Source organism: Pimephales promelas, chromosome 12 (genome assembly GCF_988280905.1).
Source record: "Pimephales promelas chromosome 12, fPimPro1.hap1.1, whole genome shotgun sequence".
In the NCBI taxonomy this organism is placed as follows: domain Eukaryota; kingdom Metazoa; phylum Chordata; class Actinopteri; order Cypriniformes; family Leuciscidae; genus Pimephales; species Pimephales promelas.
In genome coordinates, this window is record NC_142780.1 from 23,207,065 (window position 1) to 23,234,018 (window position 26,954).

The window sequence follows — 26,954 nt, forward strand, 5'->3', positions numbered from 1 at the left end:
GGGATACTCCACTTTTTTTGGAAATAGGCTCATTTTACAACTCTCCCAGAGTTAAACAGTTGGGTTTTACTGTTTTCGATTCCATCCGGCTGATTTTCTGATATTTAGAAGAATATCAGTAACCAGACAGTTTCTGGTCTCATTGACTACCATAGTATATATTTTTTTCCTACTATGGAAGTCAATGAGACCAGAAACTGTCTGGTTACTGATATTCTTCTAAATCTCAGAAAATCAGCTGAATGGATTCGAAAACGGTAAAACTCAAATGTTTAACCCTGAGGGAGTTGTAAAATGAGCCTATTTCCCAAAAAAGTGGAGTGTCCCTTTAATTCATCTGCTTCATCAACAAAAACACACTGTGTGGGTTGGAAAATGATATTTTTTCACCTCAAGGCCTTTTATGACCACACAAAAATGTGAAGTTGCCTTCATCATCTGAGGTTTACTGGTTTCGGGCATTCCTGGTCTGTCCTTCAGAGGAAGGAACAATGAGAGTCTGTGTGATACTCATTAACATCTGGAGCAGAGGAGAGAAAAGGCCTGCGTCCACATCCAACACTTGTCAGATGACCCTGATCTGTGTGTTTCTCCACTGCAGCCAGAGCATCTGCGACTCTAGAAGAAAAGAAGACGAATGTTATGGACTTTCTCTGGATGTCCTTTTTCAATTAAGTATGAAGGTTGAAGACTAAGGTGAGACTTGTCTTTTCCTCGACGGCTTTCAGTTTTAATATCAAATATCAATTCAACTTTAACCATCATGTTGTTTAGGGAAATGATGGAATCCACAATGAACTACTTTGCTCTGCTAGTGATTTCAGCTTGTTTCATCTTGTGTACCTCTGCAAAATACCACCATCATAATCAAGGTATTGCAGTTGATATTAGAGATGTTGTGATTACAATGTAAACATGATTTGAAAGCTATTACAAGACGAAAAATTACAAAAATATATCTTTACACATTTTAACAATATTACATTACTCAATGATCTTTTTCTAGACAAGGGCAAAGAGCTAAAATACCTCATGGAGCCTCTGGTATATGCTGAGGTCACTGCTCGTCGTGGACACACAGCTGTTTTGCCCTGCATGATGAGGCTCAAACCACAGCAGTACAGATTAAAGTGGACTAAAATCGACCCCCCTAGTCAAGGAGTGGAAAACATAGTGTTTATAACAAATGGACATGCAGATAAGCAGTATGGCTCACTGGGGCCTCGAGCGTCTCTCCTGCGTGCGCATGACCTGGATGTTTCCCTCCGTTTGACCGATTCAAAGCTTGAAGATGATGGCAGCTACCGCTGTGAACTGATCAACGGCATTGAGGATGAAAGTGTTACTATTACGCTGAGGATTGAAGGTAGGACAGGGCGATAATCGGTAATAATCTTGATTTTTATAACAACCGTAAATAATAATAATAACAAAAGTTATAAAAACATGACTACTACTACAACTACTATACTAATTTATGATTATTATTATTATTAGTAGTAGTAGTAGTAGTCTTCCTGTCGTTTTCCTGTTATAATTAGGTTTTTATTAGGATAATAATAATCAATAATAAAATGTATATAAATATTTTAGATAATTTATAACACTTAAAGCTGCAGTTTTTCCTCTTTGTCGCCATCTCTGTTCGAAATCTGCAATTGCAGTGATTCGTGGAAGTATCAACTTTACATGAGTTGTACTTCGACATGGCACAGCGTGGATGAACACAATGTTTGAGGAGACTGTGAGGCTGTTAGTCACCACGCCGTTGTGGATACTGTCATTCAGAATCACAGATTATTCATTTTGGATGTATGACCAATATAATCATTTTCACCGGAAAATGCCATCTGAACTAGTAAGAAACATCCGCTTTTTTTCTGAGCAATTAAGGGGAAAAAAGCATTCGAAAAATCGCTTATCATATCACGCAAAACCGTGCAAATTATCTTTGTTCTCAAATTGTTAATGTTAACAACGTCAGCATTGCGCGACTACATGTAATGTCCTTCCGATATGTGTCCTTGTTTTCGCATGGGCCAGTTATGCGTATATATTGAAATATATTGTAATATATTCATTATGATGTAATTATTAATTTGCCATGTATTTCAGGGGTTGTATTTCCTTATCAGAGTCACCATGGTCGGTACAGATTCACTTTCTTTGAAGCTCAAAAGGCCTGTGCTGAACAGGATGCAACACTGGCCTCTTACAAGCAGCTTTACCGGGGTAATAATAACATTTACACATTTTGATTGTTTACTTTTATGAGCACTTTTTTCACTTTTGAGCAATATTGTCCAAAGTTTCATTAAAAAGATAGTTCGAGTAAAAATTCTGTCATCATTTAATATTTTTTCGTACTATGGAAGAAAATATCTTCTTTTGTTTTCAACAGAACTCATTCAAGTTTAGAAAAACTTAAGGGTGAGTAAATGATGACAGAATTTTCAGTAAATCTTTAATTTAGGGTCCTATTCTCATTATTTGCCAGTTTCTTATTGGCATTCATATTACTGGGATATTGGCTATTTTGCCTAAATTTAAATATATTGGCCTAAATCCATTTAAGTTGACTGTTATGTGTTTACCTGTATCCATGTATGATCCTACTTTTCAGCCTGGACTGAAGGGTTGGACTGGTGCAATGCTGGATGGCTGAGCGATGGAACTGTCAATTACCCAGTCCTGCACCCACGGCCGGCTTGTGGAGGGGATCTTCTATCAGGCATCCGAAGTTATGGACCTCGTCACAAAACACGGGACCACTATGATGCTTTCTGTTTCACCTCTACCACTAAGGGTCAGTGAATAGGGAATCTGCTGTGCCTGGAATTACAATTGTATTCAGATGATGAGAACATATTTATTACCAACCCCAAACCTTTAAACAGTGGTGTATATCATTTTTTCCCAACATCTGTGTGTCTAGATCTGTGATCCTTTCCTGAAACAATAATTGTTACAATTTTCGGATAAACTGAATCAGCTTGAAGGCGTCTTTTATGGGAGAGATCTTAAACTGTTTCTGTTTAAAACAAATGGCCATTATAAACAGTTGCTGTTTGTTTCCCCAATAGACAAAAGAGACACACCCGATCAGATCTCTTGTTTTTGTCTTTAGGAAAGACTAAGTCTGTTACTCTGTAGAAAGACATTTGAGCTTTCACTATGCCCACATGAGACTGTTGAATATGGCACTGGAGACTTGAATGTCACTAATGACAGATATAGGAATTGCACCGAGAACCGACCACAGTTGTTCACTAACACATGGGGTTATTATTTCTATTTTCATCTTATAAATGTAAAAATGTGAAAATAAAAGATAAATTAAAACAAACAAAAAAAACTAACTTTTTTGCTTCCCCAGGCTCTGTTTTCTTCATTCCTGGGCAGTTGGATTTTGTCGAGGCTGAACATGCCTGCAGACGGGAGGGTGCCGGTCTAGCGAGGACTGGTCAGATCTTCTCATCTTGGAAGTTTCAGCAGCTGGACCGCTGTGATGGAGGCTGGCTGCAGGATGGTAGTGTACGATTCCCCATCATCAACCCGAGGGAGCGTTGTGGAGGGATTGCAGAGCCAGGGGTTCGGAGCTTTGGGTATCCCAGCAAAAGTTTGCGTCTTTATGGGGCTTATTGCTACAGGTAACTGGTCCAGATTTTCTTGCCAGGTAAATTTTGTGTACTTACGGCACACACCTAAATGTGAGGTCCCTAAAAGGTGCCGAACGTATCCTTCATATGTACGCATTTGTACGCATTTGTACGCACCACTAGAGGCTCTCTGGACTGTTGAGCTGCAGGAAAGAAAATGTATGCACTATACAGTACATAGCATAGCATACTGGGTTACAGCTAGCACAGGGTTATATACAGTAATAGTTCATTTAATAAGCTTGTTTTAAAGCAGGAAATATTAGATCCTTCTGTGAAAACTTCAAACTTCTGGAATGACACAGAAAGTCTTTAGCCTATGCTTGAATAGCTGCTAGTTTGAAATGTTAACTCTTTAGCTCTGACTAAGGCTGTGCAGCATATTTCAGTGGCAACATGTATTAAATATATAGCACCTAAATGTTATATTGTGTAGCACCATATACTGGATGGTACCTGACGGTTGGATTTTCATTTATTTATTTATTTTAACAGTCAATGAGCAAAATAGTAAGATTGCAAGATCAAATATTAAAATTTGAAATATATCTGCTAGATTAGGTTTTTTTTTTGTAACAGTCCTAATGCGTCATTTATAAATTACATGCACATAGTGTTTTATATTCTTCACAAATCTCAACCTCGACGCTAGTTAGAATATGAACCAAAGAGTTTTTAATTCTTAATCAATACTAATCAAGAAAATTCATAAACATATTTCTCATTGTAATAACTTTTTTTATTGTGATTGCTCTTTTTGCTTGGAATGTAATTCATCCATTCAGTTTCTAGAGTGATGAAATACGCCCTGTTATCAGGCTATCAAACACTAAAATATGATTTTGTTAGTGATGCATCTTCTGAAACAAAATGAGTAGTCCACTAAAAATGGCCATCCTTCAGAGTAGCCTACAGTACAGACCTGAATAACTGAGCACCAAGTTTAATGTTTTCCCATAATTAGACTCCACGTAGGTCTTGAAATCACAAACATTTGTGGATTGCATATCTACCCTGCTTTATAGAGGTATGCTGACCCAATAACTTTTTTTGTATATATTTTTTTTTGTAGAAAAAGTTGACATTTTCATGCATTTCACTTCTAGAATATTCTAAAACCAACGTCATGAATCAGAATATTCCTGTTTATTAAGTTAGGTCACTGTTAGTCAATGAGTTGTTGATCTCAAGTTGAATCTTGGTTGGCAAGGAAAATCGAGGAAAAACACAGGAACCTCTTGTGTTTAAGAATTGATAAGCAATGCTAAAGTGCAACAACATAAAACAAAGTAATTCAGACCAGCTGATGTTAGACAGCACGTGTTCATAGGTTTATCTTATAATTTATTTAAAAAAAAAACACAAACAAAAAGTAATGGGAGCCTGGTCCAACAGTTACGAGCTTTGTTTGGATGTTGCTTTTTATCAAGTGTGCTTTGATCTTAGAATTACAAAATGTAATTCAGTGTCATGGTCTACACAGAAAAAAAAAAAACATTAATGAGACTTAAGTCGTCGGTTACAGATATTTGCCGTACTTAAACTGTTATCCGATTTTACCATTAAAAAAAAAAGTTAAGTGGGACAGATTTCTATATATAACATTGAACTTTGTAGAGTTGGTCGATGAACGCCTTAAAAGATGATAAAAGAAGAACAACATAAACAGGAGAATAAAAGAAATAATGAAATGCTATGCAGTGTGCTTGTTTCAAAAGTTCCATTTTATATCCTTATATTCAGGTGTTGTTTTTATTACGGTGTCTTCTACGACTATTTCCTTGTCCTGACCTGTGGGCCATGTTACCAGTTCTCCATTTAAGTATGCTGGTCCCACTGTGAACAAAATACATGAAATAAACACGGCACGAAAAACTTTTGGGATTCATCCTTTAATTTTGCAACACCAGTGATGCTTAGAATAATATAATATAATATAATATAATATAAAACAAATTTTCACCTGGTGTACAAGTGATCTTAGGTTCCTCCCACTGTCCGTTGCTCTGACATGTGATGACAGGATTCTGTCTCTGGAAAAAGCCGGGCTCACAGTAGTAGCGCACCTGTGAGTTCGCCCTGTACTTTAGTTGACGACGTCCAAACATTTTAGCGTGCAGCACAAGAGGGGGCTGGCCACAGAACGCTGCTAAAGAGAAACAAACAACGATGATCTTTTGCTCTTTCTGGGCCAACGCACCCCTGCAGAAGGTGATGTACTCACCAATGCCCTTCTTGCAGGTGTAGGAAAGCTGGTAGTTACAAGGGATATCACTCCAGCGGCCATCATCATACCACACCATGACAACACAATCCTCCCCTGACAGGAAGTAGCTGTCTGGTTGTCCACGATACCAGTTCTCAAACAGCTGAGAGAGAGAGAGAGAGAGAGAGAGAGAGAGAGAGAGGAAAAACAGGGGAACAAAAATAAATAAATTGAATTAAATATTGGAACTTGCAGTTGCAGTCTAGAAAACCCTGCTTAGTGCATGTAATATATTCAACTAGTAAGATACACTTGGTTTTGTCTTTTTTTCTTTCCTTTTTTAATACAGAAAGCCAAAGTAGGCTCACCAGAGGGCTCCCATCTGACCAACGGAAATCTCCCTCGATGGTTTTGTCATTGAGACCGGTCCACTGATATTCCCTGTACTTATCTAAGGAAAGAGAAAAGCATAGAAATGCCAAATAACCAGCATACACTGTCAGTAAGACATAACACAGACTCCAGTTTAACACCCGGATGCATCATGTATGACAAAAAAGCATGGGCTTCTTTAACACAACCCTCATTCACTGACATGAATAAGGTTACATGTTCAAAGCCCTTCAACGTTTTGATGATTGTATAGAAAGGCAGAGGAAAATGCTGGGCCCTTCAATGTTATGTCAACAAACTTGGTCCTTTATGAATTCCTATATGTACTGTAAGCTAAACCGCTTCAGCAGCTTGACATACCTTTTTTTGACTCTTTATTTAAAGGGATAGTTCAATCTGAAATTAATTTTTGATATGTTTTAGCTTACCTCAAGGGCATCCAAGATGTAGATGTCTTTGTTTCCACAGTATTTTCAATTTTGATATTTTTAGGTCAAACCGTTCTTGTCTGTCAGTCATATAATGCATGCTCTTTGAGGTGGACCCTATATACCTCCATTATATGACTGACAGACAAGAACGGTTTGACCTAAAAACATCAAAATTGACAATACTGTGGAAACACCTTCATCTTGGATGCCCTTGAGGTAAGCTAAAACATATCAAAAATTAATTTCAAAGTGAACTATCCCTTTAAGCAATATCACTCAGGCAAGAGTGCTGCTTTTCTGATTCAGTCATATGGTCTCGGAAAATATTGCTTTTATGTAACAGTTCAGTAAACAAGAAGTTAGTATAGGCTAACTTACAATATTGGCATTAGCTTAGTTCCTTTTTGCTCATCATGAATATAGCTCCAAACGAAGCCAAAGCAGATTTATCCAGTGCACGTATACAAATAAACAGACTGTAATGTTTCGTTCCTGAATAAATTAGTTTTTTAACAAATTGGCGGAGTAAAAAATGCAATGACTTATAATAGAGACTTAACTTTGTTTATTGCTGATTGAATCAGTGTTTTTGAACAAATTGGTCGAACGAATGATGATTCACTTATCAGTTATCACTCACTATCGCGCCACCTACTGGCAGAAAGAGTTACTGAAAAATCAACACCACTTGTGAAGACTGACATCATCTACAACCTAAAAAATGACACCTGCTTAAACACATTCCATCGGATTCAAATCAGGTCACATCAAGATTAAATTTTTGACATCATATGATGTTAAAGTCAAACTGATAGGATCAACAGGATGGGGCCACCTCTACAAACAGCTGTTCATAGCATGTGACATACCATTGATAAACTCCTGTTCCTCAGGTGACATAACAGAGACCAGGTGACCTCCGCACATGCGACAGTGCTGCTCTGCTACCTCCCATTTCTGCCGTTTCGTGAAATGTTTGTAACAAAACCCTTGGAACTTTTCCCATCCTGGTTCACAGTGCTCTAGATCTTTTTTGGAAGAGAGAGGACAACATTAAGTGCATTAAACGGTCTAATATAAGGCCGTTTTGGTATTAAAAATAAATAAATAAATCCTCCAAATGCTAACTTTTTACAGTGTAAAAGTATAATAAGTCATAAAGGCAACTCACCTGTCTCACAGAAGTCACCTCCATAAGTGGGTAGACAGAGACATCTACGACCTGCTCCACTGTCCACACAAGTCCCTCCATTTTTACATGGGTTCTCCAAACATGCATCTAAAAGGCCATTCATGTTTTTATTGCTGACTAAAAAAATATTGCACACAAGTGAAGGATGTAAAATCATGTATGATTATAACCACAAGGTGGCGTTAATATGCAGTAAAAGCCATATTGAGACCATATATACTGTACACAACTTGTGGAGCACAACTCAAAGAACATGCTACAACTAGATTCCTGATTGGCTCTGTTAATCTCATTCTATCTAAAACATGCCATAGCAGAACCGAATCCATTGCCTTTTCTTTCTGATTTTTCTGTAACTTATCAGTTTCTAGTCATCATGGCCCCACTAAACTTCTCCTTCATGCAACACTGAAACTATTTGTTGTGGTGGGGGTTACACATTTCTGATAAATTCTCTCTATCTATCTGCACTGTAGTCTTTGATGGACGTGCTAATCAGTTGTTACAGATTAAGATTAGTACATGTCAGTTATCAAGTTTCTAGGTATTTTAAAGAGATGTACTGTCTCTGCCAAGGTTTGGAAGATAAACAGCGCCCCCTTTGGAGATGTGTTGCTCAAGTGATTTAAACAACCAATAAAAGGGGTTTTAACTCCCAGCTGGCTTATTTGTTATTTCGTAAAAATTGTTTTAACTGTATTAAACATTATTATTTGAATCCTTAATTGAAATAAAGCCGAAAAAAGTTACTGTAAAAAATTAAATAAGATTCTAAAATGATCAAATATGATCAAATGATCAAATAACAAGTACTAAAATTATCAAATGAAATAATAATAAAATAAAACTGAATATTATTTTTTAAATAAATGTTGTTGTTTTTTTAAATGGCAAAAGCACATAACAAAATGACTAAATCCGAAGCTAAATATAAATATAAATGATCATTCAAAATATTAATAAACACTATAATAGTATAACACTGGTATAAGGGGCCTAGTTTGATATTTTATCATTAAATACCCCCCACCCCACCCACATGCAGTAGAACAATCTGTTTACCTGAAATGTAGCCTGTCATATCCAACACTTTCTGTGTAGGGCTGGCAGATAGAGTGGCAGACTCAGGTGTGATTTTAACATGAGTCTCATCTTCTGTATTGGCTGTGTTTGCTTTAGTCATGAGATCATAATCATTATCATCATCATCATCATCTTCATTGTGAGTTGTCGTAGTGGATGGTTTCTGGGTTTGCTCCATGTGCTCATTGATGGAGTCAGATTCACTTAAGGTTTTGATGTCTGTGGTAAGTGCAGCTTCTCCACTGAATTCAACATCTGCTCTGAACTCTCCTGGGTTTGTGGAAGAGGCCACAGACGGCCAGGTGGGACTTTGGGTCCCATGAGGAAGAAATGTAACCTCCAGACTTGTTGTGGGTCCCACAGTGCTGTTCTGATTATCTTCATTATCACTATTGGTTTCATTATGCTCCTGCATATCTGTCAGGTTAGAGGGAGTGATGGTGGCCACTTTTGTGTATGGAAGCTTAGTAACTGACCAGTTTCCTGGAGGTTCTCCTTCTCCAGAGGACTCATCCTCATCGCTGTCTTCAACGTTGAAAGTTATAGTAGAATTATTAAGCTCAGTGGATGTGGTGATTAGGTGATTAGGTGCTCCTCCAAGCTCTTCCTGTTCCACCTTCTCCAGTTCTTCTTCCACAATCCCAAGGCCAAATGGAGTGGTGCTTTCAGAGAGGACTCCTTCCATTTCCAGTGGAGAACTGATTTCTACTTGTGCAGGCCCATGTGTGGTTGATGTGCCAAACAGATAAGGCATAGGGCTGGTCAGCAGTGTGACTGGGAGGTCATCATCATGATCGCCAGAACCTTCTGACGACTCCGTTTCCTTCAGTGTTGTGCCCACAGTCGAATAATCACTGACATCATCATCATCTGCACCAAGAGACACAGGAACAGCTGAGGTCTCCTCGGTATTGTGATGGTCTGCAGAACTGTTTTCATGAATGGGTTTAAAAGCTGACAGTGAACAAAATCAAAGAATTTTTATGCAATTTACAACCATGATCAATACATGGAAATCAATCAATCAATCAATCAATCAATCAATCAATCAATCAATCAATCAATCAATCAATCAATCAATCAATCAATCAATCAATCAATCTGTTTAACATCCTTCCCTTGTGAATTAAAAAACGCTTATAGTCATTGAGGGGTTGTCCAAGACCCCAGGACTATTGTTTGCCTGAAACACGAATACAGATTTTTTTTTTTTTTTTTATGGATTCAAGGAGTTTTGAGGTTGAAATTTAAAAAAGTAACAAATCCTTTCCTCACAGGTCAATTTAACCAATATAGGAATGAATGGAATGCGAAGAATGCTTCAGTACACATAGAAAAGCCTAAAAATGCTCAATATTCAAACTAAAATTGCTACTTTGCCCAAAAATGATATTATAAATGTCTACAAGTGTATCTAAATGCATACTGAATAAAAACTGACTTTAGGACCCAGAACAGCTCATTTGTTCCAAATAGTGCTATAAGGCCATCTAGTGACTAGAGTCATGAAAGATCATTTTATATATATTTTTTTCCACAAGAGGTCGGCAAAAACAACCAATGTAAGATATTTTGAGGTGAATTAAAAGGTTTATGCATGACATTTTGAGTTATTTTGAATTTAAGTTGCAATTGAAAATAAATTTGAGGAATGTGCTTAAATTACTATTTATTTATTTTTATTAATCAAATATAGTCATTCAAAGGTAAATAAAATAAAAAATTATATATCCCAAAAAATTGCATTAAAAATAGAATATTATCAAAATGAAATAAAATAAGCCTTCTGGACAAAAATAAATTAAGTATAATTTTAGGGCGACCCGCAAGGGAAGGATTTGTTACAGGATGCAAGGGAAGTTTTGTCCATAAAGCCTCTAAACCGTCAGAGTTTAAGGCTTTTTCCAAAAACTTTCCAAACATGGTTTAACGAATGAATGAATAAATAAATAATTCAATTCATTTTAACTAAACAATTAATAGTTAAACAATTTTAAAGGCATTTTCAATTCAGTTCTGAATGGCACACATCCCTGATTTTGGTATATTTTTGGACACAAAAAACATTATTTGCTCATACACTGTGTGAATATTTCTAAACTGTGTTTCTTTTTACTTACTTGTGCTAACAGTGTTCAGATGCGTTAATGAGAACCTCTCAGTCTCAGTCTCAGTTGTCGATGCTCCATATGTCTCTGATATCTCCTTTTCTGTGGATAAAAAGGACAAATCCTCACCGGAACCATCCAACCAATCTTCAGTGCTGGATGTTCTTACTGAGGTGGACTGAGTTGTATGTGTAAAAAGACCTTGGTCTTCATCTGACCCTGGAGCTTCTGTGATATTTCCTGCATTTTCCTCGACTGTAGCACCTTCAGGAAGATATGTTGAGGGACCCGACTGGACTGGCGGATTGTAAGTTGTGGTGTCATTGCTCGAGTCATATTTCATCGTAGTGCCCTCGGTAGTCGTAGAGATCTCGCTAGTCACATGATCTTCATCCTCATTCTCTACGTTGGTGTCAGGCATGGCTTGGAAGTGTTTGGACCCATCTATCTCCTTTGGTTGAGAAGACGGTACCTCTGTGGTCTCAGACTGAGCCTCTGTAAGTGGGACATAGTCAATGGGCTCTCCTGGCTCATAGTTGGCATCTGGCATTGGTTGGTAGTGTCTATGATTGCTGCTCTTAACACCATCAATTGCTGAAGCTTTTATCTCTGGTTCTCCTTCTTGCATGACATTTTTGTGTTTTGGATCCATGTAAATCTCTGGAACAGACTCAACTTTTTGCCAGGTGACCTCAGTGGGCTCAAGATATCGGTCTGTGCTGGCAGGGGAGCTGATGTCTTTTTTGGTGCTAGCAGTGACATCTTCCTGAGAGCTTGGGGTATGGTTGGGTTGCTCAGGTTCTGAAGTAGTCTGTGTACTGTAGATGGAGAAAGACTCAACAGCCCCCATAGCTTCATTTTCGGACTGTTGAGTGACCTGATCCATGCTGTACTCCTCTTGGGGATCTGTTAGAGTCACAATATGCTGCTCCGTGTCCTCTGGCACTGTTGCCATATAATCTTTAGGTGGGACTGTCTGAGAGTTGCTGTTAGCTGCAGAGGAAGAGCAGAAGAGATTTATCCAAGCATTATGATTGTATGGTGATTGAATATGATTAATAGTTTAGGTCATGTGTAATTTGGACTTCTCTGTGCATGCTCTATGAGGTGGACCCCATATAGACCATTTCACAAGATGTAAACAACACTGGTCCAGAAACACTTCCTGTTTGTAACTGTTTTCTTTATTTCACATGTAAAGAAAACATCTTAAAGATGTGCGATTAACTTTTTGATTCAGTTTTAAAATGTTCTGTTGGTTGTATTTTATCCCAGCTTTTATGTAGTGTTAAAAGTGCTTCAGTGCTTCTGGACCAGTGTTGTTTACATCTTGTGAAATGGTCTATACCTGCATTATTTGACTGACAGACAAGAACGGTTTGCCATAAAATTATAAAAATTTAAACTATTGTGGAAACAAAGACACCTATATCTTGGATGCCCTTGAGGTAAGCTAAAACATACCAAAAATTAATTTCAAAGTGAACTATCCCTTTAAATACGGGACGATTCTGTATCATACAGAACAGTGGCAGACTGGTAGCTCTAGTATGTGCAACACTCAAATTTTGACCCGGATTCAAACCCATCTGTCAATACCTCTGAAGCAGTAGGCATCATAGGGAGTATGTGGTTCCGGGAATCCTGTTTGATTGCTAAATCGATAGACTGTCTTGACACCAGGTTCAGAGCCCCCACACCGTTCACGAGGGGTCACAATGGGGTAGCGAACGCTTCCATCAGCAAGCCAGCCAGGACTGCAGTGATTCAGACCATCATTCCATGCGGCATACAGCTGGCCAGTGGTGGCTAACTGAGCTCCCTGCTGTTCACAGTATGTCTTAGCTTCTGACAAGCTGAAACGCTGTGGGGTTGACCCATGAAAAACCTCCCCTAAAAACAGTTACATCAATGAATGAACAAACAATTTTTGCTTTCAAAAGTCATTGTAAACAGGTTGCATTCTTTGAATTGGGACTTCTTGCCAATATCAAGAGCTAATTTGGAGCATAGATAGCATTGTTTGTAAAAGTGAATGTTAGCAATGTTTTGGGATTGGTTTACCATGAATGTTCTCCACATAGCAATACACATCAAAGAGTTCATCATTATCCATCATGCCATAGTTCCGAACGCCTGGTAATCCATCCATGTCTCCAAAACAGCCTTCACGAGGCATTTGGATTGGGTATCTAAGAAGGCATCGCAATAAAAATTTTAATGGACTTTAAAAATGCATGTATTTTTGTCATTAGTCAAAACCATCTAAGCTTAGTCTTGTTGTTACCTAAAATAATTTCACTATTTTATAACATAAATACAGTGGCAGGACAATGTTGCCCTGGTTAGTGTCTGCCCACTTTTTCAGCAGCCAGAAATTTTTCCCAAATAATCTTTCTGATAGAATGTTTTCATGTAAGCCACAAGGCAAAACAATCAGCTATGTGGTGAATAACAATATTATAAACTTTGATTTGAAGAAAAAAAAATTCACAGTCCTTTATAGGAGTGGGAAGACTCCTTGTGCGACTTGCTTGTCATGAATCATTGAGATTTCTTTGCAGAATTATTATGGGTAAAATATAGTTTTTCACAAGAACTTCTTCTGTTAAACATGATTATTTAATAAATAAGTTAAAATATTATGAGTTGATTGTTTTAACAAAAGCATATACCTCTGATTAACAACAGCGTTGTTTGCAGTAGGTCTGTCTTGAACGTTTTTTATGTTGTTGTTTACAATCAATTTCCTTATGAAGAAAATGAATTAGATTGGCTTTTGTTGCACAATATTTGTTCAGAAATCTATTCCAAATATTAAATATATATGGTATATATACGTATATTTTCTTTGCTTTACGTGTTAGACAAATTGCTAGCTAGTCCCTGGAAACTTGTCTGCATTACATTTAGTGCAAGTATACATCTCACAGGATGGCATAATTGGTAATTTGATGTGTCTGTCACTCACCTAACAGAGCGATCTGAAACCCAACCAGCGTCACACTGCTCATAGCCACTGTGGTACGCAGCCACCAGCTGCTCTGGAGAAGCAATCTGAGCACCAATGTCCTCACATGCATCTTTGGCCTCATCAAAAGTGAAAGCATAGCGACTTGAGGTGTGGCGGTAGTGGAAAACAACACCTAAGAACACATATTAGCATATTAGTGCTCTCATTTATCACAGCTTTTGAACTGTTATAAAGTATCAGTAGCCATTTTCTAGAGTGGAAAATATCTGTCTTACTAAAACACTGCATTTGAAGAAAACAGTCACCGTAATTTATTATTAGCTGTAGGAATATTGTGCAGCACAAGTGCTTTCAACACTGATAATAATAAAGATTTTTTCTTAAGCATCAAATCAGCATATAAGAATGATTTCTGAAGGATCATGTGACACTGAAGACTGGAGTAATGGCTGCTGAAAATTCAGTTTTGCTTTCACAGGAATAAATTACTTTTCAAGTTATTTTAATTTGTAAAATAAAATAGGCCTATACATAACTTTTTTACTGTATTTTTTATTTTCTTTTATTTTAAACTATATATACACGTATCTTTACAATAAAATATACTACAGAAGTCTCTTATGTCCAACGAGGCTGCATGTATTTGATTTTTTATTTATATATAATATATATACACGTATAATGAAATGTTCTGTTAAATGTATTTTATATACATTTATTTAATGCATTTAAGCAAGACTTTACATTACAATCTTATGAACTACTTCAAAACACTTCTGATTATCATCAAAATCTAAAGTTTTGTCACAGACAGAGACTTTCAAATAATAATCACCTTTTACTTTGACTTGGGCCTGGTCGTGAGCATCCTCCAAGCCATGCTGGACTTCACAGCGGTAGAAGCCTGTATCATTTTGCATCAGCCCATCCAGTCTGAGGGTAAGATCAGCTGAAGAGGCAGCATAATTCAGCAGTGAAGCCCTGCCTTTATACAACTCACTCACCTTTACCCGCTCACCACGGGCCACTAGGATCTCTGTCTCTCTGTTTGATGAAAGAAAGCTCCATTTGACTCGTGATTGGTTCAGTACGGCATGCCGACCCAAAGACACGGACCGGGAGAGACTCACCAGGCAGGGCAGAGTCAGGGAGCCCCCCAAAATGGCAGACACTGGGCTATCAGGAATGGCCACTTGTAAGAATGTATTCTCATCTGAGGAAAATACATGAATGATTGAGGTACTAAAGAATTGTCAGTTTAATACTGAACTGAATTGGATTTCCATATTAAGTATTTAAAGCTTAAGTCCTATTGCAAGACCTTAGGTCCTATGACTTTTATTCATTCGCAGGATATGAATTCTTGATATCAATAATGACGTCATCACTCGCAGAAATACGAATTCTTGATATCAACAATTCAATTTCAGCTAGTAAAAAATATAATTCTTGATATCTGTAATTGTATTTTTACTAGTTAAATGTAACCATATTTAAATTCAATTGTTGATTATTTCTTATTAGTTGAAATTACAATTTCACAAATCAGAAATACAATTCTTAATAGTAAAAACCATAACTGTTGATATCAAAAATTGTATCTAAGAAATGTGAATTCCTGATATCAAAAATTAAATTGTCACTAGTTGAAATGTTAGTTCTTGATAACTGTAAATGTATTTCAACATGTTACATTTGTTATTTCTGTTATCTGAACATTTATTTATGATCAATATAATTTCAGTTATCTAAAATAGCTTTCTTAAAAGTAAAAATCACATTCATATCAGAAATTAACCATGTGTGGTCAACTAGTGACAAATTACTGATGAACTAGATGTTTACTAAATGTAATTGTTGTTGACATCAAGAATAGACATTTGCACTACTAACAAATTACTATTAATGATGCCCGTAAGAATTATATTTATGATAATGTGAAATTGGAATTTCAACAAGTAAGAAATCAATTATTGATATCAACAATTGAATTTGAATGGCAGCCTATGGTGACATTGCACTGGTGAAAATATAATTACAGATATCAAGAATAAAACATTTTAATAGTTGAGTTGAAATTTAATTTTTGATATCAATAATTAACATTTTTTTTTACTAGATGAAATGTAATTCCTGGTATCAAGAATTAGGATTTTAACTTGTGAAAATTGAATTGTTGATATCAAATATTCATCCTGCGAATGAATAAAAGTCAAAAAGGCTTGTCGGTCCCACTTTACATTAAGTGACTTTAACTATTTAAATGTATCATTTGACAATGCAACAATGACAACAATGCACTTATTATGTTTAGAAGTTTTTACATTGTTAAATAAATAAAAAAATACCTGCATGTTATTTCAGCTTTAATTAATTTAGGTAATTACATCTATAATTACCAGATCACAAAACCTGTTCCTTTAACTTTACCCATATCCCACCTCAAAAGCAGCAAAAGATTTTTGGGTTGCACTTTATTTTACAGTGTCCTTGTTATACATTTAAGTACTGAGTATCATTAATTAAACAATATGTACTTACTATGGCGTATAGGGTTAGGAATATGATTTGGTTTAGGGTTAGCTGCATGTAACTATGAATTAATTACTGTTATTACTACAGTAAATACATGTAACATGTAACAAGGACACTGTAAAATAAAGTGTTAAAGGGATACTCCACTTTTTTTTGGAAATAGGCTCATTTTACAACTCCCCCAGAGTTAAACAGTTGAGTTTTACTGTTTTCGAATCCATTCAGCCGATTTTCTGATATTTAGAAGAATATCAGTAACCAGACAGTTTCTGGTCTCATTGATTTCCATAATATATATATTTTTTCCTACTATGGAAGTCAATGAGACCAGAAACTGTCTGGTTACTGATATTTTTCTAAATATCAGAAAATCAGCTGAATGCATTTGAAAACGGAAACTCAACTGTTTAACTCTGAAGGAGTTGTAAAATGAGCCTATATTTCCAAAAAAGTGGAGTATCCCTTTAACAAATTTTCCAATTCAACATGGGCACAATAAGTATACTGTACCAAACATTAGTACATGGTAGTTACACCAATATAAAGTATAACTAAAGCTTATAATTAAATTGTACTGCGCATTTACAGGCTTTGCATTTCTGGAAAGCAATAAAAGTGTAATAACACACTCTATAACTTGTATCATAGTGTGAATGCTTGACTCCAAGAGCTGTCTGTGACCTGTACTGTTGTTTATCATTGATCATATCCTGTGTCTAGAGGTGAGACAAACCTGCTGCAGGACGTTGGGCGGCCGAAGATGACAAGACAAAGAGGCAGATGGTACGCAGCAGTATATGCAGGAACATCGCTGATCTGAGACCGAACAGAGGGAGAGGGAGAGAGAGAGAGAGAGAGAGAGAGAGAGAGAGAGAGAGAGAGAGAGAGAGAGAGAGAGAGAGAGAGAGAGAGAGAGAGAGAGAGAGAGAGAGAGAGAGAGAGAGAGAGAGAGAGAGAGAGAGAGAGAGAGAGAGCATAAATAGAAACAAAGTCAAAGAACAGAATTATAAAAGTCAAACTGGAACTGTGACATACCACAACAAAAAGTCTTTGAGTTGAAATGAAAGAAGCAAACATTTATTTCCAGTACAGCAATTTAGCTAATTTATGTCATTGAATTGAACTGCATTATGTTTCAGTGTGAGTTCATGGATATTCATATGGGAAAATGACACAATGTCTTGTGTGAGAAAGTGAGAAAATGAGAAAAGAAGGAGAGTAAGTTCTTTGTGTGTCTGCTGTTGCCAGATTGTGTGAATTAACATACTAAATATTTTAATTCACATTCTGAATTCTTGAGTCTTTTGAAATCAGACTGTTTGACTGCAACATTTCAATATATTATTAGCATTAGCATTAAGACTAGATTAGCATTATGTGACTAATTAAAGTGATTTTTAATATGTTCAATTAAGGAAATAAATAAGAGGTTTTCAAACTTTTTAGGACAGGGGATCTCCACCTAGTCACTCAGCAAACCTAGGGACCACTAAAAAACAATAATAATAAAACATATAAATATATAATTAAAAAAAATTATCATCAAGACCATTAACATTATTACGTTATATAATCTATAATGTAAAAAAAAAATCACATTTATATATATTTAAGAATAATATGCTCCCTGAACTACTTACAACTTATACCATATTATAATATGGTATAAAAAAGCCACAAGATTAAAGTTCAAACTGGTGTTTTCATAAACAATAGTAAATAAACATAGATATTGAACAGTGTTATCCATGTGAATTTTCCCATAAGAATATAATTAGGTAATATTATATGTAAACCAATTATATGTAAACAAGAAAATGTTCTATTTTTAATAGTCTTCTCCACAGATCCCCCTTTGATGCCCTTCGGTTTTAAAGTTATGAGCCTGAATAGAACAAAACAGAAAGGCTTGCCTACATTGTCACTGCAGACCCACAGCATAGTCTTTAGAGGGTGTGTTTATTCTTTACACAAAGAGACGCTGCAAACTTATAATTTGTTCTGAATAACATTTTATTTGTTTATTTGGCTTTATGTGTGGCTTTGCATTTTTTAACAAGCCTTTGTGAATCAGAGGTTAGTCGAGAGCTTGCTGGGCAGAGGATTTGGCAACCCTGCGCTATGTCCAGCTGGCATGATTCAGATCTAGAGTCTTTGGAAGCTCTTGTATGTGCCTTGAATTCTGACGAGTCATCGAACAGACTAACTATCCTTTTCTAGACATGAGCATCTCTTTACCAGTACATCCATCACTGCTAATGTCATCTTTATGCACCTGTCTCTGTGCAGCCCTTAAACTACACACAGAGCACAATATAGACTGTGTTTAGTTTAAACGGCCCAGTGAAAGGGGATGTTTTTAGCAGCTAGATGGTTTCTATGTGAGACAGGCCGAAATAAATAAATAAAAGACCACCTGCTAGATCCACTGAAATACTGTTTGTAAAGACTGAATGAATTGAATAGTGTCATGCCTCAAAGAGTGAGCCAGAAAAGCAAGTGGACATAACAGTGGTCTCGTTTATTCTAACAAAGTTTAAATATCTCAATGATTTAAAAAAAAAAAAAAATGCAAATATTCAAATAAGTTTTAGCAACACTAAACAATTTTCAAGTAGGACTCCAGGCACAGTTTAAATGAAGTGGAAGGTAATGAGTTGATTACATCAGTTTCACATGATGACATATTATTGACTTTAACTTATTTTAACAACAGGATGTTTACGGTGATGTTTGTGAAAAATAAGGGGTCATTTAAGTATCTACAGTAATTGTTACTCTTCTCTGTTTACATGAAACCTTTTACAACCAACCAGATGTGAAATTACAGACTACATCCCTAAAGAAAGACCATCATCTCTGATGTGTAATGTTCCCTAATAGAGCGCACGCTGATGTAAAGGACATTTACAGATGCAATGTGAGTTTTAATCAATGAGACAGACATGGAAGAGGAGTTTTTGTCTTCTGAACAATTAATCTCCGATTTACTCCTCTGATTTTGGACAGCAAATTCAGCAAACGTACCTTATGGATTTACAAAACAAACCTTTCAGCTGTGCTGCCATTCTGGATCACAAAAAAAAATAGTATGCAGGAGAAGTTCAACATTCACTCACTTCAGAAAAAAAACCAAATTTAATTTTGTTTATTAGTAAATTTGATTTGGATCATCACAGGTCAGCAGCAAAGACACTGGTTAATAAAATTAGATTAAATAGCAACATTAAGTATATTTGTGATAAAAAAAAGCGATAAATTTTTTTTTCTTTTTACAGAATCCACATTTTAACAGAAAAAATAAACAGTATGATCTTCTTGAAAAAGCAACAATTCCACAGCACACTTCCTTGATATAACCTTTTTCTCCTGTTTTCAATTTAAAAGTTCACCAAAGATATGGCCCATTAAGCTCTCGGATCCAGAGGTTCAACAGAAGTGGTTTACTGTAAGTATAAGACAGGAACTACAAAGCCCAGAAAAAGCTGAATTCTGGGCACAAAAGCCTCAGACGCACCAGAGCAGGAAGTTCTGACGCTATGGTGCATTTTTTAGAGATGTAGAGTAATGGGTACATGGAAACGGTACGCCTGAGAGGAAAAGAGAGAGAGAGATGGATGGAAACTGGCATGAACTGGTTGACCAGTAGCTGGATACACGAATGTGTGTCACCGCCATAGAGGAGGAGTGTGTTTGCAAATTCACTGTACCTTCTCTAAAAGTGCACTTGGGCTTTAATCTCCAGGATTAAAGAGGGAAGCACATAATTTTGTGGCAGTTTCGAGAAAGGAAACGCCAAGGACTGAACAAAGCTGCATTGCTGCTTGAGCAAGAAATAGATCTGTGTATCTTGTAACCTGTTGTTCCCGAGAAAATAATCAAACAGACGCAGCAACATTTCCATATAGGCCAAAAGTAAATCCAGATGGCTGCAAGGGCAAACATGGAGGACAGGGCCCAGCAACCTCAAGAGTGCTTAGGCAAGCATCTGCTGTCTGGAATACAGAATGACTTCATTTATTTCTCTTACACTGATTGTACAGAACGTATAAGAAGCTCACAATTCCCTGCTGAATACTTGGTTTTAGTCATGGACTAGTCTGCCATATTATGCCTATGCTGGATCTTTTGGATCAACTCTCAGACAAGGGATGGTAAAACAAAGCAGACATACTTTCCCTCACACACTTCATTCTCTGTGGAATGCTGCGATTTTTTGCATTTTCCCCATTTTTTTCCTTTACTTTTCCATGTGTTGTCTGTCAGCTTGGTCATGGGCACTATATAGCCTTGCTCTTTCTTCTCTCACAGTGACACACCCACCCTTAAACTCAAGCCATTTCTAACCTCGCATTACTCTCTGTGACTTCGTCCATCACCCCGGGCAACAGCACTGTCCCCAGAAACACAGAATGACCGGAACTCACACAGAGAGAGATAGAGAGAATAACTCTCCCAGGCTGCAGAGGTCTGAGGTGTTTTTAGCCAGCAGGCTGTGGTAGATCTGGCTAGCCAAGCATTCAGCCATTCTCTGAGCTCTGTAAGAATCTACAAGAACAGATCTGAAAAGTGGACTGAGCCTCACTAAACCAGAAAACACTACTGTCACTTTTGAATAATTTAATGCATCCTTCCTGAAGAAGGATAAGTAAAGATAAGGATTGCTGAATAAGGAAGTTTCATTAAAAAACGGGCTTTTGAACAGTTTATTAACTGCTAAATTAGCTAAATTAATAAATGTGTTTCTTTTTAAAAGAAACTACAATATAATATAACATAATACAAAATTATATATTATTATTATATATAATTATTATATTATTATATATAAAATAATAGTTAAATAAATACTAATACTGAAATAAATACCAATACTTAAATAAATGAATGAACGGTAATAATGGATAAAATAAACCTAAAGATAGAAAGACAGAAAGATAGAAAGATAGAAAGACAGCCCGATTTTGTTTTTTTACCAGCTGGAAAAGCTGAATTTGCTTTACATTAAGATTTAAAATAATCTACTCAGACCTGAACATAGTAACATAATTAATATATATATATATATATATATATATATATATATATATATATAGATAGATATATAAAACATTTAAACTGTGACATTAATGTATGAATCAAACGAGGAATCTGCAACAATCCCATCCTGTTTTCCTTTCTCAGTGGTTTATCACAAGTGACCCTTTACTCTTCACATTGGGGTGATCAGGACAGGACATGAGTGCTGTACCGTTAAATTAGGTCAGATGTGTCCTGCAGGGGTTCAGGCGAGTATTTTGGCAATGATGATTGAAAGAGAGAACACCTAAATAATTTGAGAGGGGAAATGACAAAATAATTTATTTTTATTCCAAAGATACTATAAGTGGATGCATAAATGTATATTTTTGTTCACAATGTCTTTAAAGAAAAGCAGCAGTGGAGATGCCTGATTCGACTCAAACAGTTAAACAATCTGACAGATGGTATTCATCCGTTTGACTTGAGCGCTGTTACACCTATTTGAGCGATGGGTTAATAAACAAGCTGAGCCACTGTGTGAAGATTAAAGGCTGAATAAAGTGCTGTAATTTTACATCTGAAAACACACTGCAGACATTCCCACTCACTGTCTCAATAGAATAAAGTTCAAGTAAGCACTGGAATAACTGCAAACCAAACAATTATTCATGAATCATGTCTCTCATGCAACATTTGGCACCTGGATTTCTGCTTATTTTGCTCCACAAAGCAAAATCATCCAGCAGGTGTGCTGCAGATATCTCTTCCCCACTTGTACAACCACCTCATGTATTTACAAAGCCTTTAGTCTCGAGCACAATTTTAAGATCTACTTAAATTTTCTATACAATAAAATCAGCACAATGTTAAAATGGCATTTGACAAGACTGAATTCAACCTTATATCCACTTCCAATAATATAATAGTGCTGGGTAGATTACTTACAAATTGTAGTTCTTTACTGAATCGTATACTTGCTTACTAGAGCCAGACCGATATATCGGCAGGCCGATATTATCGGCCGATATTAGGCATTTTCTAAAATATCGGTATCGGCAGTTATAATGGCCGATAAATGAATATTTCAAAAATAAAATAAAAATGGACGAATCACGCATCAACCATGTCGTGTGTTGTCAAAAAGTGCAGGTAAAGGGATAAGCAAGCTGACATTGTAATTATAAGGTAGCTTATAACTATTAGGCAATGTAGGGACTAATTATTATTTTATTTATCAGAACTTTAATATATTTTGATTTTCCTCTGTTCTGTTGTGACAATAGAAACAAGTTTCTTTTTAAAATGCATTATCATATTATTTTAGTTAAAACTCATAAATAAATAACTAATGTTAGGGAAATCTGTTAATATTTTGTTGCACGTTTCTGAAATAAAAATAATATCGGCCGATATATCGGAATATCGGATTTTAAAGCCAACAAATATTTGTATCGGTATCGGCCTTCAAAATCCTTTATCGGTCTGGCTCTATTGTTTACATTACACATTTTAGGTAATCTGACTACCTTTTGATTACTTTTGTTTTAACTTTGTTTGTAACATTAAAATATGATAACGTTGTACCATTTTGATATAAAAAACAGTAATTTTACCATGTAATTATAACCACCTAGTGGCTGGTCTGTGTCTGTAATTTCACAAAACTAGAAGATTTTGTAAATGTACATAAGCAATATGCTTTTATAGAAAGTTAGATTTAAAACATGAAAAAAGAAAAACATTGTGTACAACACTGACATTGTGTAATTTTTTTAATCTGATGTAATCCAGATTAAATGTAATCTGTTACTATCCAGCACTGTTTATATAGATTTAAATGTATATGTGTCCCAAAACATAACACTTATGTGATCTGATACACAAGAACAAATTTTGTCATGTGATTATATTAGCAGTTCTCAAAAATATTATATGCAGAGTTAAATAACTGACTATTTTTGTGCAGTATTTTTTTTTTTTTACTATGGTTGCTGCAAATTCATTTATCACGACTGCAGGCTCAGTTTATGCTTATGCATATAAGACACTCATTCACTTTGAAATGTCAAGAGCAGGTGTCATCTCTTTGAAGGCTCAGTGAAGAACACTTACACACCTTCCAACACTGACAAGCTTTCAAACACATTCTAAACAAATTCTAAAATTAATTCTCACTACAAGGACTCCAGGAATAGATACATGCTCAAAATTACAGAAATGAAAAGGGCTTTACAGCCTGATGCCATTAAAGAACCTTTTAGTTTCACTCACACACACACAAAACTGTATGGTGTTTTAAAAATACAGATGCAAATAAACTGATCTCAAGAACGAAACATCAAGAATTATAAATCTCAAAGACCCATTTGCAGCCAAAAAAAAAAAAAAATTCATAAAAAGAAAAAAAGGTTCTTATGAAGAACAAGAAAATATTCTAAGACACACTTTATCAATTACTATCTATTAAGTAAAGTTATAACAATATTCTGAAAAGATACCGCTCTGCATAATAGTCTGTACCAGACTAATGTCTAATTCACATGGGATGATGCAACATGCATATTCAGCAAAGTAATGTCCTCTGCTGTGTGCTCAAACTTGAAAACTTGCAAGGCAGAAAATAGTCTGCATAAGCAGAATAGCCTACACCTCCTAATCCTAAAAATGATCATCAAAAAGTCAAAATCCAATTGCCATGAATCCAGTTTTCTAAATTGCAACTGATCACAGAATCATAGTCAATTTAAAAGCCACATACCTCATTCCAAAGGATTCCTCTTGAAAAGCCCCCGTTTAGATGGAGGATTGTATAGTCTCAGAGTGCAGAGACTGGAGATGATGGATGCTGTGAGCTCGACCAGAAGAGGAGAAGAAAGAGAGAGAGAGAGGATCTCAGAGAGATGAATAAAGGCGCAGGGGTATCTCCGATCAACCCACTCTCTTTAACCAACTGGGTTCATTTTCCCATTTGTCTCTTGGCCCGATGAAGAAAGTGGGAAGGGACGGAGAACAAAGTTAAAATGTCCTAAATTAGAATGAGCAGAGAGAGAGCGAGAGCGAGAGAGAGAGAGAGAGAGCTCGTCTCCTAGAGAAAATGAGAAGATGCGTGCCAATTGTTAAACGCACAAAAACGAAAGAAAGGAAAAGGATTCTGTTGGTTTAGAGTTATCTCCAGATGACCGTTGTTGATTTCATAATTGGGAAACCGTTCTCCGTTTAGCCTACTGATTCTGTCAAAGCCTGTTGAGGTGAAGACAACTTCAATTTCTCAATTGTAAAACAAAACCAATTTTTGTTTCAGTATCTCATTATTTGCGTGATTCAATATATTGTTTAAAAGAGTAGGCCTACGCTATAGCCCCATGAATCATAAACGAAATTAAATGTGATAGCTAACACGTTCACGCCATGTTGTAGGCTAATTACCGTAAATGAGAGACGACAACACGTGAAGCTGCAGCATACAACACAAGGGAGCTTTTCACATCCTCGGATTAGGATTTATGTTTCTCTGACTTGCATTAAAAACTCCAAAACAAATCTACAGTAGCCTAGTCGTGTGGTACAGCGGTCACGTGGTACATGTAGCTCTCAGAAAATGACTAGTCTAAAGTTAGCTAACAAGTTTTAGGATCACGTAGCCTACGTTTTACAAATCAGAATATTTACAGTAATTTTACGACGCGCCTTAAGATTGAGAGGTGTTAGTTTTTCATCTAAACGAAACATTTTCATAATCAATTTAGCTGTGGGTCTGTCGCACAATTTCACAATTCATTAATTATGCATAATTTATAATTCAGTCATGAATTAGTCTACAATGTAGTATCTGTTTTTAACTAAAAACTTCAGCTTTCATTTTTGTGTCGTCTTATTTGTTCAAGAGATATTCAACACAGAATGAAGCTGCTTGTGGCAGTTATGAGGAGGGAAATATAGGCTAATTTTTGTTACAGAGATCAACACATTCACTCTCACTGAATCTACACGTTGTTTAAAAGAAGTAGCCAATTCCTATTTAAAGGGATGATCAACTATGTATTGAGCAGTCCAAGAGTGCCACAATGAATGCTTAGGTTCACATTTGCTAAATCACAAGTAGGCATAAATGAGATTCACAGTAAATGGTTCTGTAAGCATTCAGTTCTGCACAAGTCCTGGCTAAATAAATATTGTCATGGCCAAATATAAGCTGCACGATTCTGGACCATGATGCAGTGCAATATCTTAGCATGCACCGTACACCTTCCGTGACTCGCTCAGCTCTCCAAGCGAAGGGAAATTTGTGTCAATATTGGTGAGCTCTAATAACCAGATCACCCAAGTAATGATGAGACAACTGCTTCACAGAAATTACCAGTCTGAAATGGTTTAGAGGCATGAGTCACTGCTGATTCACATCTGTAAGTTTGAATCCGATCCATTTGTGAGTCATGTCTGTGAAGTTAACCGCATTTGCAACAGAACAGTGTCTAGTCTGTTAAAATGGCAACGTTCAGAGATGAGAGGTTGGGTGAGGTGGTGATTTTTTTCTGCACAGAGAAAAGAGAGGGTGAATATGGCAACACAGCATCAACACAGCTGACTGTCACATACTAACTCAGAAGATGAAAAGTCAGGTATCCATCTGAACATATAGGCCTACTGGAAATTACTATATGCAAAAAACAAAACAAAAAGAGTTTACATAAAACTACAGTACATTATTTATTGGCTCTTGCATTATGGTAATCCTTTAGTAATGAGCAAGGGTATTTATTTCTGTACCACAAGATTATCTCAGCCTGCCAACCATTGAGGATTTGAACTTGATCCGTTTTACAGACATTACTACCATCCACATCCAAGCCACAAGTGGGAAAGTATGAAGTCACTGGTTGCCACAGCAGACCATTAACCCCAATTTCATCAATGACAATTTACAATAAAGTTCACATTGTTAAGATAAGTAATGCAATGGGTGTAATAAACTAACAAGAAACAATTTATAGCATTTATTGATATGTAATCATATGATTGTGTAGTATGCCTATTTAAAAAACTTAATATTAAGCTATTATATATTTATTTTTGTTAATTCATATTTGTTTGTGTTACATTAAATAATGTTCATTTATTCCTTCCTTAAACTTCTAATGTAAAAAAAAATATTTGTACATGTAGAATTTAGTTAGAATGAGTTTAATAAATGCTGAAAATGTATTATTTATATAGCCATTGCAATAACTAATATTAATGTAACATTATAAGGTATAACTAATTCATTCCAGATTTACCATTAAATTAGCCTAATTAAAAGACAGATTAGGTATAAAATAAAAATGTTCTCACAGTTATATACAAAATTCTAT

General features: G+C 36.0%; 2 protein-coding genes across 6 annotated transcripts; one reads left to right on the forward strand and one right to left on the reverse strand.

The window, feature by feature from the left end:
* The first annotated feature begins 584 nt into the window (after window positions 1–584).
* On the forward strand, window positions 585–6,309 carry hapln2 (hyaluronan and proteoglycan link protein 2). 3 transcript variants are annotated; one of them, XM_089117739.1, is made up of 7 exons: window positions 585–696; window positions 775–872; window positions 1,007–1,366; window positions 2,116–2,232; window positions 2,624–2,806; window positions 3,377–3,650; window positions 6,215–6,309. In XM_089117739.1, the coding sequence occupies exons 2-7, from the start codon at window positions 779–781 to the stop codon at window positions 6,225–6,227; spliced, it is 1,041 nt and encodes a 346-aa protein (XP_088973865.1). In that variant the 5' UTR covers window positions 585–696; window positions 775–778; the 3' UTR covers window positions 6,228–6,309. The 3 variants fall into 3 exon arrangements, with proteins under 3 accessions (XP_088973865.1, XP_088973864.1, XP_039535680.2); XM_089117738.1 differs by lacking the exon at window positions 585–696 and having other exon boundaries at window positions 764–872; XM_039679746.2 differs by lacking the exons at window positions 585–696; window positions 6,215–6,309 and having other exon boundaries at window positions 764–872; window positions 3,377–3,654.
* On the reverse strand, window positions 4,964–25,695 carry bcan (brevican). Of its 3 annotated transcripts, none has more exons than XM_039679741.2 (14): window positions 24,362–25,695; window positions 17,315–17,397; window positions 14,882–15,259; window positions 14,044–14,218; window positions 13,137–13,264; window positions 12,672–12,965; window positions 11,085–12,065; window positions 8,944–9,918; window positions 7,861–7,968; window positions 7,559–7,717; window positions 6,234–6,316; window positions 5,884–6,028; window positions 5,623–5,805; window positions 4,964–5,495 (listed from the first exon to the last, which is right to left on the reverse strand). In XM_039679741.2, exons 1-14 carry the CDS (start codon window positions 24,364–24,366, stop codon window positions 5,371–5,373), a joined length of 3,822 nt encoding a protein of 1,273 aa, XP_039535675.2. In that variant the 5' UTR covers window positions 24,367–25,695; the 3' UTR covers window positions 4,964–5,370. The 3 variants fall into 3 exon arrangements, with proteins under 3 accessions (XP_039535675.2, XP_088973859.1, XP_039535677.2); XM_089117733.1 differs by having other exon boundaries at window positions 5,623–5,808; XM_039679743.2 differs by lacking the exons at window positions 17,315–17,397; window positions 24,362–25,695 and having other exon boundaries at window positions 5,623–5,808; window positions 14,882–14,979; window positions 15,051–15,090; window positions 15,177–15,257.
* Between the last annotated feature and the right edge of the window lie 1,259 nt (window positions 25,696–26,954).